At 55.6% G+C, this 10,948-nt stretch overlaps 7 protein-coding genes across 11 annotated transcripts; 3 read left to right on the forward strand and 4 right to left on the reverse strand.

Moving 5' to 3' along the window:
- Nucleotides 1-432: 432 nt before the first annotated feature.
- KVP18_002155 (uncharacterized protein) lies at nucleotides 433-911 on the forward strand (the record flags this gene model as incomplete). Of its 2 annotated transcripts, XM_067952836.1 has the most annotated exons (3): nucleotides 433-502; nucleotides 531-664; nucleotides 693-911. In XM_067952836.1, 3 exons carry the CDS (start codon nucleotides 433-435, stop codon nucleotides 909-911), a joined length of 423 nt encoding a protein of 140 aa, XP_067808760.1. The 2 variants fall into 2 exon arrangements, with proteins under 2 accessions (XP_067808760.1, XP_067808759.1); XM_067952835.1 differs by lacking the exons at nucleotides 433-502; nucleotides 531-664 and having other exon boundaries at nucleotides 729-911.
- Nucleotides 912-923: 12 nt separating this feature from the next.
- KVP18_002154 (uncharacterized protein) lies at nucleotides 924-1,552 on the reverse strand (the record flags this gene model as incomplete). 2 transcript variants are annotated; one of them, XM_067952834.1, is made up of 2 exons in its annotated part: nucleotides 924-1,142; nucleotides 1,181-1,552. In XM_067952834.1, the coding sequence occupies 2 exons, from the start codon at nucleotides 1,550-1,552 to the stop codon at nucleotides 924-926; spliced, it is 591 nt and encodes a 196-aa protein (XP_067808758.1). The 2 variants fall into 2 exon arrangements, with proteins under 2 accessions (XP_067808758.1, XP_067808757.1); XM_067952833.1 differs by having other exon boundaries at nucleotides 1,181-1,486.
- A 6-nt stretch (nucleotides 1,553-1,558) lies between these two features.
- Nucleotides 1,559-1,990, forward strand: KVP18_002160 (uncharacterized protein; the record flags this gene model as incomplete). Its single annotated transcript, XM_067952844.1, has 1 exon — nucleotides 1,559-1,990. One exon carries the CDS (start codon nucleotides 1,559-1,561, stop codon nucleotides 1,988-1,990), a length of 432 nt encoding a protein of 143 aa, XP_067808768.1.
- Nucleotides 1,991-2,035: 45 nt separating this feature from the next.
- On the reverse strand, nucleotides 2,036-6,524 carry KVP18_002153 (uncharacterized protein; the record flags this gene model as incomplete). The annotated part of the gene is made up of 2 exons (XM_067952832.1): nucleotides 2,036-5,857; nucleotides 5,886-6,524. The coding sequence occupies 2 exons, from the start codon at nucleotides 6,522-6,524 to the stop codon at nucleotides 2,036-2,038; spliced, it is 4,461 nt and encodes a 1,486-aa protein (XP_067808756.1).
- Nucleotides 6,525-6,717: 193 nt separating this feature from the next.
- KVP18_002152 (uncharacterized protein) lies at nucleotides 6,718-7,528 on the reverse strand (the record flags this gene model as incomplete). Of its 2 annotated transcripts, XM_067952830.1 has the most annotated exons (2): nucleotides 6,718-7,494; nucleotides 7,523-7,528. In XM_067952830.1, 2 exons carry the CDS (start codon nucleotides 7,526-7,528, stop codon nucleotides 6,718-6,720), a joined length of 783 nt encoding a protein of 260 aa, XP_067808754.1. The 2 variants fall into 2 exon arrangements, with proteins under 2 accessions (XP_067808754.1, XP_067808755.1); XM_067952831.1 differs by lacking the exon at nucleotides 7,523-7,528 and having other exon boundaries at nucleotides 6,718-7,515.
- Nucleotides 7,529-7,570: 42 nt separating this feature from the next.
- On the reverse strand, nucleotides 7,571-8,932 carry KVP18_002151 (uncharacterized protein; the record flags this gene model as incomplete). Its single annotated transcript, XM_067952829.1, has 1 exon — nucleotides 7,571-8,932. The coding sequence occupies one exon, from the start codon at nucleotides 8,930-8,932 to the stop codon at nucleotides 7,571-7,573; it is 1,362 nt and encodes a 453-aa protein (XP_067808753.1).
- A 287-nt stretch (nucleotides 8,933-9,219) lies between these two features.
- On the forward strand, nucleotides 9,220-10,695 carry KVP18_002156 (uncharacterized protein; the record flags this gene model as incomplete). 2 transcript variants are annotated; one of them, XM_067952838.1, is made up of 1 exon in its annotated part: nucleotides 9,220-10,695. In XM_067952838.1, the coding sequence occupies one exon, from the start codon at nucleotides 9,220-9,222 to the stop codon at nucleotides 10,693-10,695; it is 1,476 nt and encodes a 491-aa protein (XP_067808762.1). The 2 variants fall into 2 exon arrangements, with proteins under 2 accessions (XP_067808762.1, XP_067808761.1); XM_067952837.1 differs by having other exon boundaries at nucleotides 9,259-10,695.
- Between the last annotated feature and the right edge of the window lie 253 nt (nucleotides 10,696-10,948).

Consider the following 10,948-nt stretch of genomic DNA (forward strand, 5'->3'; position numbering starts at 1 on the left):
CCGAAGTCATTTCCCCCACCACCACCTCAGCCTAATCTATTTACCCCCCCAGTTCCCCAGAACCAATTCGCTCCTAACGCGGCAGTCTTCTCGCCGACACAGCCGCAATTTCCTCCTCCTCCGCCGCAGTTCGGCTCGGCAACCCCTGCACAGCAGCAGTTCGGCTCGGCAACCCCTGCACAGCAGCAGTTCGGCTCGGCAACCCCTGCGCAGCAGCAGTTCCAGCCAGCCAAGCCCATGCCACCGACGCCTCCCATGCTCTCAGCTCCCCCACCGTGCCCGCGACCTGGGTTCCCTGCTCCCACTCCCAAGTCATATTCTCAACCAGGATTCCAGGCGCCGCCTGCGCCTCCACAGCCAGAGTATCCCTCGCCACCCCGGCTCGCCAATGGCGGTGGCTACTCCTCGTCGACCGCCCCATACGCTGGCGCGATGCCTGCGGTGGGGATGCCTACCCCCTGGCCAATCCCCACGGGAATCCAGCAGGCGGTCTCTACGGCCAGTGAGTGTTCTGGGGTTAGTCAACGTAGCGTCCACGCGCGACGGGAACTCATTGCATCAAGAAACAAGATCGCCTGATGCTCCGCTATCAGAGGAGGACATGGCACTGCTGGAACGCGTGCTCGAGTCGGTTCTCCAAGGGCTGGACCTCACGAGCAAGAAGGTGAGCTGCTGGGGAGGCTTGCACACAGTACGAGGATATTCCAAATCACGTTAACGAGTTGAAGATGCAATGTCGTGAAGGCATGAAACGCGAATCAATACCGCACCTCAGAGAGTTCTGCAAAGCGATGGAACGTGGCGATTCTATGGCTGCCAGCAATGAACTGGGCGCGCTAAGCCGCTCCAACTTCACCAAGAAGACGAAGCACTGGATTCTAGCGTTGAAGAAAGCCACGCGCGATTTTTAGTTTCGCAATTTGCTACGTGTACGTGACTGTGCTGCGGGCTTCAACTTGGGGTTGCGCGATGTAAACAACACTGGGATCAGATGGGTCCACAGCTGCTGTGTGTCCGCCAGCCTGCATCTGTTGGATGATAGGCGACGTAAATCCCGTTCGTATCGCAGATTTCTGAGCTGCCCTCCAGATTTGATGGTATGCGCGAACGAAGGATTCGCACTTGCCATTTTTAAATGTTAGCTGGAAGATGTTAGACCCCAACAGATGGGCCCACCTACCGAGTAAGACCCCAATACTGGGTACTTAGCCGAGTCCAGTTTGGAGAATTTGCTGCTCAGGTAGTTAGCACCGAAGACAGGCTGGTGGAACTCAGGGGGGGAGCCATTGAGGTCATCACCATGCGTGAGGAAATGCGGGATCTCCATGGATGAGAACTTCTTGTGTTTCGTAGTGTCACCTTCACGGACGAACACCAGCCGGTGTGATGTCAGGTGAACATGCCCTTTCCCTTTGAAGGTGTCGTCGTCGTTCTTGACCTCAAGCGCCATCCCCTCACGAAACATGACGAAGTACTCGTCTCTCATCGGGAGGGGACTAAGCACAGACTTCCCATTGACTGTTGAGGGGCATAGCACAGGATTTAACGCCATGCAAAAATGGACGATTGGACTCCCTTTCAAGAGGACGTGAAGTTGGTCCCCCACAGTGTTCAGGCTTCCCTCCGTCAGGCCTTACCCGAGGTGGAGCAGCAGCTTGAGGCGTTGGACCAGCTGGACCAGGAAGAGGACGAGATCAACGAGCGGTGGATAGCGCGAAGAGCGCGAGCCAACGAGATTGGAGGGCCGGTCACGTGTCCGGGTTGCTTCACAGTGTTGTCCTACTCCCACGACCCCAGCACCCTGTCTACCGAAAAGCCTGTCAACGTCAAGTACATCAGGCACACTAGTAACAAACGGTTGAAAGGTGGAATGGACCCAGCCCAGTCGACCCAAGATTGTGCGCTTTGCGCCAACTGCGAGACTGTGGTCGGTCACAAGATGACCATGGTTACCGTATTCAACGGTGCATTAACTTCCAACGCGGAGTGATCAGGGCCCATCGCAACAACTACAGTTCATGAAGGTCTTGGTCCATTACGTTGGGGATCTGCACAGCGGACACGTGCTGTTATTGGAGGTCCTCATCCATTTGTATAGGCACTCTGAATGGAACTTGTACTTGCATGTTTTGCAAGCGAAGCGTGGCAGAGTTTTAAACTGCGGGTGTAGACAGCAGTAGCATATGGGGCAGTCTTCGATGCCAGCAACCGCTGACCGAACATTCAGGATGAAGTAGGAGATGGCCGAGAAAACAGTAGATGTTGCTCCCTTTCCCGCCAACGATGCCAGAAGGCGGAGCCTCCACCGAGTCATTTTCGCCTCCATTCCCTTGATTGTGGTGGTGTCGACAGCAGGCGGTATCAGAGGATAAAGCTGTGAAAAAGACACCTTCACGTCACACGAGAATCCTCTGAAATCGTCGAGAACGGTTACGCAAAGCTGGCGCCCGTGCTGGTCGAACCGAACGGAAAGTGCACCCAAGTCCGTATTCGGACTGTCGCAAGCGGCACGCGCCTCGTTGACTTCAGCGCGTATGAGACGCGGACCCAGATTGCTTCGGAAGGCGGCCTCCAGCACCCTGGACGCCGTCATGTTTGCAGCGGCGTGAAGTCTTCTTATTGCCCGAGGAAAGGACTGGCACAGTACGAAAAGTAATTCCGCAGCTGTTGGGCTGACCAACGACAAATCAGCGAACCCGAAATGGTGTCTAAACGCGGTACCCTCCGCGTAGAAGAATGTGAGCGCGTCCTCTGCTGGCTCGGACGACCACTTCTTTGGGCGCTTGTCAGTCGAAAGCATCCGTGAGATTTCAATGAAAGGAGCAAGAAGCAACTGTCGAACACGGACTCTTTCTGAAGGTTGCGCGGACGAACGAGGGACAAGATCCAAAGCCCAGGTGTCGACGACACCTTCTTCTGGTTGCCACTGGGAGGCGACGAATGCCAGCTGCATCACGCGCTGAATGCATGTTCCAGCGGATAGACGTGTGACATTGCCGATGCCAAGGGCCGTGGTCAGCTCATGAGTTTTGGTTTTGAGATCAGCCAAAACCCCTGGGTCCTGTTCGGATGGGACGAAGTCCAGAACCGCACGTGCGCCAGCGCATTCAGGGGCACCCACTTGGTGGAGCAGGGCTAGCCACACGAGCAGTAGTCGTAGCATTTCGGGTCCCTTTGATATTTCACCAGCCACAACGGCGGTTGAAAGGCTATCAGTGGTCTCAACCAATGAGTGCAGCACCTCCTCACTGAGAAATGCGCCCAACATCAGAGGGGCCAGCTCCGAGTCGGCGATGCCCGTCTCCTCAGCAACAGGCCGAGGTAGACTGTCATCCTCTCGACCTGCCTGTTCAAAATCGAGCAGTAGCCCAGAGAACCGTGCAGGGCACCTACTGTTTACCACAGGGCCTTCGGTAGACCAAACGTTTTGGCGGCGTATGCACTCAGCAATGGCGGCGGTGAGTAGCGGGACGTCAACCGTGAAGTCCAAAAGTTGTAGTAACGTGAAAATGTCGTCAGGTGTCAGGTTGATTTGGCCGGTTGCAACCATAGTTAGAGCGTTCAAGCTGGTTACGCACACCTCGCAAACTCCGATGGTAGGCTCGAGCCTTGAGAATACGGCTTTCATCCATCGCACGCCCAGGGGGAAAGCCAGAGTACCGGCGTCGAGCATGGTCTTAAAACCCCAGTTCAGGGCAACCAACGCGTCAAGGTTGCCTGTCGCCTCCGCAATAGATAGCAGCTCTTCAGCCAGGGGAATGGACTCAAGTTCGTCGGAACTGACACGTGACAAGTCGACGACCTTGAGGGACCAGCAGTCATCCAGCACAACCTCACCCTCACCGGATCTCAGCTGGTGCTCCAGAAGCAAGTAGGAGTTGGTTTTGGCGGCCTCGGGGACGCACACACCATGTATCGCCAAGGCTGACGCCAGGCATGCACTACCAAAGAGCGAAGTCATCCACTCCCACTGCTCGGATGTCAGCCCCGTGAAATCCACCTTGAAGCTCCGACACAGGAGGTAGTGCTCAGCCATCGCCTCCACAACGCACAGAAACGGAGATGATCCAAGCAGCTGCTGCCTAGCACTGAGGTGCGAGTGCAGCGCCAACACTACGCTGAACGCGCGGCCAACATCATCAGTATTGGGCAGATCTGAATGGAGGACGCCGACAGCTCCTATAGCCGCCCACAAGCAGAGGGTCTCCACTGAGGCGCCCTCGAGTCCAAGAGGGCAACATCCGGCCCAGAGAGTACATGAGTCAGTCGAGGCCTTCAAAACCCTGCCCATGGGCTTTACTTGGTTCCGGTTCCCCTGTAGAAGTAGGCTAGTCAGCAGTTGTTGGATCCACAGCCGGTCTGGGTCACTCAAGGTCAGCCTAGAGAGTACCTTTTCCAACATTGTGGACCCCACCATTCGATGTACAGCGGAAGTCACCGTAGACAATACGTCAGCTTCAGGGAGCTCCAACGGGCCGTCCATAATCAAGGGTACGAGGTATTGCAGCAGCTCCTTCGGAGTCAACGCAATGTCTCTCAACAGAGACCCACAGAAGGCGACGTAGAGAGCGTTGCGGGAGGACACTGCGGGGAACTGAATGCTCTCCACAGTGCTGAGGAGCGCGGACACAGCCTCCACTCCCAGCTCAAGAGCAACCTTTAGAAAACCCTTCACCGGCAAAGATTGCTGGGCAGAGACCATTTCTAGAAAGGGCGACACCGCCTCCACTGGGTGCACAGTAGCCAGCATTGCCAGTTCCAGCAATGAAGACGAGTGTCTTAGGGCGAGTCGCGGAGAAACAGCCTGCAGAAGGGCACGGACCAGCTTGGATTGCGACTCCTCCCTCAAGTCGGCAGCCTCCATACTCCGTACAATCTGGGATTGTCGTTCGAAGCCGACGGTTTCGCGGTATAAGAAGTGCAGCCTGTCCACGAAGCTAGCCACTGTGGCGCTGGTTAAGGGACGGCTCAACAGGTCTTCGGTGAAGTCGGTCATCCTGGCCTCCTCAACAACGAGGAGGTGGGCTACACGATCAGCTGCCTCGTCAGCCAGGTCAGTGCACCCCTCATTCCTTGCCGTTACTTGCACCCTCTCCAGAACACGACGACGGACTGACAATGCTAGAGGAGATAGCTCCGGCCAAATCGAGAGTAGAGCGTATTCCACGCCGCGTTTATGAATCTCCACCACCAACCAGACGAGGCATTCCACCGATGCATCGTTCTCCACCACGCTCACGGGTGCCCAGACCCCGGCAAGCAGCGCTGGCATCTCCGCGAACAGCATATCCGCCCGTTTAGTCAGCAGAAACAGCGCCACCTCCACCCAGGTTCGAAGAGAGGTGGTGGATGGGCCACCGACAATTACCGAGTTCAATGAGGCAAGGACGTCGGATGTAAGAAGCGGAACGAACCGGGGTTCCTGTGGAATGCAAGCGACGAAGGATAGCAGACTCTCAAGTAACCTCGGATCTCCCGACTCCACCATCCCGAGTACGCGGCGGGCAACCTTAACACCCTTGGCGCCGACAGCTTCCCAAGCAGCGGGCCTCCTCAGGAAGAATTGTGCGAAGAGCTTCAGGGCCACTGGTTTCATCTCGGAGTGGGGGTCCGTCAGGAGCGTAGCCAGAGCACGAGGAATCTCCTGCGGCACGTCGCCTTCTACAGAGGGGAGAAGCGCTAGCAGGACCTTCGCAGCAGCGAGTCGAATTTTTGGAGAGGCGGCAGAGAGGGCCGCCAATACTCCGGAGGAGTCCAAGAGGAGGGCTTGTAGCTGCAAGAGGAACGCTTGCTTGGTGGGGTGGTCCGGGTATCTGTCCACAGCGAGTGGAATAGAAAGTAGAGTGCAGCTCGCGAACTGGTTGACATTTTCCAACAACGCTTACGTTTTCATACATGCTCGCCCTCTCTTCTGCTGAGACTTGCGATGAGCCGAGGTAGTGTTCAACCAACGTTTGGTCAGTGTGAGTGAGCGCCGTCTTCCAAAATTCTAGCAGCGACGCCCTGTGGATCGCAATGCTCTGCCCAAGCTTCGCATCCTTGCCAGGAAAAAGCTTGTCGAAGGTCTCCTTCGCATCCGACTGACAGGAGGGATCGCAAAGTGACGCAAGCCACAGTGGAAGAAGCGCCTCCAAGTGAGACGCCACCTCTCGAGGAACACGTTCGCAGAACACTGCCAACACGTGAAATAGCAACGATCGCACCTCTCGTTCTACATCCACAACTGCCAAACGACAGAAGTTGAAGGAGAACAGAGGCAAAGCACATAGCAGTTCCGCCGAAGTCGTTACCAACAGGAGTCGTTCACAGTCCTTCAAGGCGTTCACTCGGGTGGAGCGACTACGCTTGGTCATCAGTTTCAAGGCCACATCCAAATCCCCGCTCACAGCTGCTACAGGCGCGACCGCGCCTCCGGCAAAGGAGTCAAAAATGCTTGAGAGTTGGCTCGATCCTCCTGAGAACTGGCTGCCTGCAGCAGACATAGATCCAGCAGCTCGAGATCCCACAGCTTTCTTTCGGTGCATAAAGCCTGTATTTCAATGATCGACAATGACCCCTCAACGCTTTTCGCATTCAACACCGTCACTGTGCTGGTATTTATAGCGTGCAGCCTTGCACTTGTCTGCGAGAAGAGACGGATCGTCCGCCAAAGGTAAGGCAAGAATCGTGTTCACAGCAGGTACCACAAGCACTTCAACGAATATTAGGATCTAAGATCTAGTTCCGGCTCCGGTAGTTAGACGAGCCTTCATCAATCTTGCATGTGATTTGACGACCTTGCAACTCATAGCCATCGTACTCCTGTACTGCAGCGTTCGCCTCATCTTGAGTGGAAAACACCACAATGCCGATACCCTTAGATCGGCCATCAGGGCCTCTGAACACGTCAGACCTCTGGATGAATCCAGCAGTTCTGAAGGTGTCCTTAAGGTCTTGCCACGTCGTCCTCCAGGGCAGGTTGCCGACGAAGACGCGACAAGGATCAGGCTCAGAGTAGCGGAAAGTAGGCCTCTCACCGCGGTCACCACGGTCGCCACGGTCGCCGCGCTCGCCGCGCTCAGCTCGCTCATTCCGTCCATAACCTCCGTCACGGTCACCTCGCCCTTGACCGTATTCTCTGGGCTGGTACTCGCGGTCGCCACGGTCACCGCGGTCACCGCGGTCGCCGCGGTATTCGCGGGGTTCACGCGGCTCACGAGGTTCACGAGGTTCACGGGGCTGGTACTCACGATACTCGCCGCGCTGCTCGCGACGCCCGCTCTCTCTGTCCTCCCGAACGAAGATTTTCCTTTCGAAAATCTCAGTATCGTGGAGAGTCTCAATGGCAACGCGCGCCTCCTCAGCAGTCTTGTACTCGACAATACCATAACCCTTAGACCGCGCAGCCTGATCCTGTGGAACCTCGGCGAACACAACCTCTCCGGCAGTACGCATGTGATCCTTCAGCTCTTGCCAGCTGACCTTGAAGCTCAAGTTCCCAACGTACACTCGGTTCTGCGTCGTACTTCCGACCATGCCTCACACTCATCGTCGACTTCCAAAATGTGGAATTCGATTATGAGTCTCGCAGTCACTCGCTATTGAACACCCTCCAAATTCGAACTGTCTCATCTCCCGCCCCAGTGACGACATTGTTCCCCGCGGGTGACTGGGCCATGTATAAAACGCGCGATGTATGCCCACGAAGAGTGGAGAGCTTTGACTTCGTGGGGTAATCCCACCGCACTAGGTGGTGTTGGGTATATCCGTGACTGGACACGAGCTGTGTGTCATGCAGTGACCACTCCAGGTTGCACACCTGACTCTCGGTGTCAATGTGGCCAAGGCAGGTGCCAGAGAGCACGTCAAAAAATCGAAGATGTCGGTCGTTGGTACCTCCTCCGCTGGCAAGTAACCCTGCCTGATGTGGGGACCACGAGAGTGCCTTCACCGCCGCAGTGTGCTCATCCCACTTCCGAAGGGGCGTATCATACCCGAGTTGCCAAATGAAGATCTTGTTGTCGTTGCCACCAGACGCCAGCATGTTTGATACATCGTTGGCTCCCGAGCATCCGCCCTGAAGCATGGTGCTGGCATAAGAGCCGGACCAACGAACTCCGCATACCTCTTGTCTGTGCGCTTCCCACCGGCTGATTTGGCTGTCGTGGTTGCGGATGTCGTGGTTAGTGATGGACTTATCTCGGCTTCCGCAGCTCAGCACAGAGAAGCCTCCACCTGCCTCACTGTTGCAGTTCTGTTGCCACGCCAGAGACCCTATGCGTTGTGATCCCTGGGGTGACAGGGTCCGTAGGATCTTGCTCACCTCTACGTCCCAGATCTGCAGGGCACCAGTCTTAAGGCCCACGGCAAGCAACGTGCCCTGTGGAGACCAGTTTACAGATGTGATTTCAGGAAATGTGGCTGCGATTTGACTCGGACTGCATTCCGACAGCTCGAGTGTTTGGTCCCCCTGACTGTCAAGGATGATTACGGAAGAGTTCTTGGCCAATGCTATGTGCCCTCGGATAGACCAAGACAGCAGGTTCAAGTAGAAGTCATCCTGCAGCGGAACATTGGTCAGAGTACGCACAAGGCCCGGAATCCGCTGCCGGCTGACAGTGCTGCGCTTCAAGAAGCAGTCCAATTCATAAAACGCTGTGCTCAGGTAGCCAGGGGTTGTGTGCTTCGGCTGGTTCTCGCTGTAGCAGCAAGACCAGCACGCTTGGTGATAGGGCTCTCTGACACCGCAGTATATCAGTAGTCTGTGAATCGGCGACCTGATATGAACCTCTTGGGGTGTTCCCAATGGTTGGCCTGGCAAAGAGCCCAACACTGCTGCCTTCAGCAGAGAAATGTACGGGTTCTTCGCACATTCCTGCAGCTGTTCTTGCTTTTTGAGCTGTTGCGGAGGAATGATTGACTGAGGTGTTCGAAGAAACGCATCATCCGTCATTTTTGTGTGTGCACACAATAACCACATCACAGCACATGACTGGTGATTTTAGCCGAAGGCGGGTACGAGACACTTAGAGTAGACATCTTTTATCTGAGTTTTTACAGGCATTTCGGAAGATACACAAGGATCTCGTGCCATCCTCACCAACACCGACATCTTTACCTCCATCCCCACGAACACAGATCAATTTGCTGAAACAATGGGGTGGGGGTGCGCCAATGGTCAAAGGGCCGAGGAGAAGAGAGCGGACATCTCTCTTTGATGCAGACCGCGAGCTTGAGCTCATGCGGGAGATCGCGCAGCTCAGAGCGCAAATTGAGCAGATGGAATCTCGAGGCGACCTTCCCGCGTTCGTTCCGCTGGAAGAATTCACTCGAGTGTCTGTTGAGGCAGCTACCGCCACCGAGGAGTCTGCGAAGCTTCAAGAGCAGCTCGCGGCCCTGGAGGCGCAGGCACGCGAGTTCTACTCGCTCGTTGAAGTGCTTACTGAGGATAACGCTCTGAAGGCCGCGACCGTGGAACGCCAACAGGATGAGCTGGCTCTACTATCAGCTGAGAAGACAGGCATGAGGCACAACCTGAAGTCTGCGTTCTCCCGGGTGACTGAAGACGCCCAGAAGTCTCGCGCTCGCCAGCGGATGTTCGACTCTATGGCTCTTCACTGCCTTTCAATTGGAGAGGAGAAGGTGCAGCTTATGGAAGAGCTGAGGGTAGCGCAGTCACAGCTGGATATGGCCTTGGCGTCCCTGTCCTTCACTGACGTGCATGCACGTGACGCGGGAAGGGCCCAGCAGCTGATTAGAGAGGCTCAGGAAACTGCAGACATGCTTAAGGTTCCTGAGAACGAGAGCAGCGCCAAGCGAAGAGCGCTCTTCCAGGAGGTGTGCGACCTCTATCGTATTGAAGGAGCCGATGACATGACCGCCGAGGAGTTCGTGGGGGATCTGCTCCGGCGCGTGGAGTTTCACGCGGATGTGGAACCACTGATTCCACTTGAAGAGGAGGAGATGTCACTTCCGCAGATAGTTGTTGTCAAAGAGGGCGAGACTGCAGAGCTTGTGGGGAAACCGGACACGATCCAAATACGCGGCACACTCGTGACGTTGGAGAGGAGAAGACTACGAACCAGAGGTCACGACGTGGAACATGAGGGTAAGATAAACGTCCACCACCAAGGGTTCCGCGTATGTCTGACCGACCACAAGATGCATTACACCAAGGACGCCCTGGTGCGGTTTAAGGGCAAGCATCTGTGGATCAGCGAAACGCTACCTCGTTCCGAGAAGGACATCCTCCCAGAAGACTTCTTCAAACCGTTCCCACCGATCGAGGACGTAATGTGGGGCCGCTCATCACCCCTGTGCCAGTGGAACCGCGGGCTGGATCCTGACGTGCAGTACGAGCCAGGCACCATAGGCTACCTCAACCCTCCAGCGTGGTGCTGCCTCACATTGCAACTTGTCGGAGAGCAGGTGCAGCATCTCGTACTTCCGTTTCCAGACGCTTTACAGCTGGGAGTGATTTGTGGGCTGAAAATGCTGCATGATAGATTGGCTCTGCCAGGAGACCAACACGGGTTCTGCGTTCATCGAGGCAAAATGAGACTGACAGAGTGGGCTGGCGAGTCTAACAATGAGGTGAGGCGGTCTGTGTTGGCGTCCTTTCTTCGAGCTATCCGAGAGGTGGAAACCAAAGAGCAAAAGCGAGAGCGATTGCTGCGCACGGCCACAAGATTAATGTCGTGTGGGGGAAAAACATGATCTTGGAGGGAATGAAACAGTTTTATCACGCAAATGGCGATCACTCTTGGGTACTGGAACATCAGAGCATTGGGACATCTCCCTCGTCTCCTCCTAGACATGGCTGGTCAGGATTGGAAACTAGTGAATCATGACATAAAGAATCAATCCTCGTGGTTCTCTGAGGAGAAGAAGGAGAACTCCCACGGCTTGACGGTTCCGAATCTCCCCTACTTGATAACAGATGACATCAAGTTGACCCAAAGCGACGTAT

Source organism: the organism of the source record quoted next, assembly GCF_019968955.1.
Source record: "MAG: Porospora cf. gigantea A chromosome Unknown PgA_NODE_414_length_18965_cov_347.14, whole genome shotgun sequence".
NCBI classification, from domain to species: Eukaryota; Apicomplexa; class Conoidasida; order Eugregarinorida; family Porosporidae; genus Porospora; species Porospora cf. gigantea A.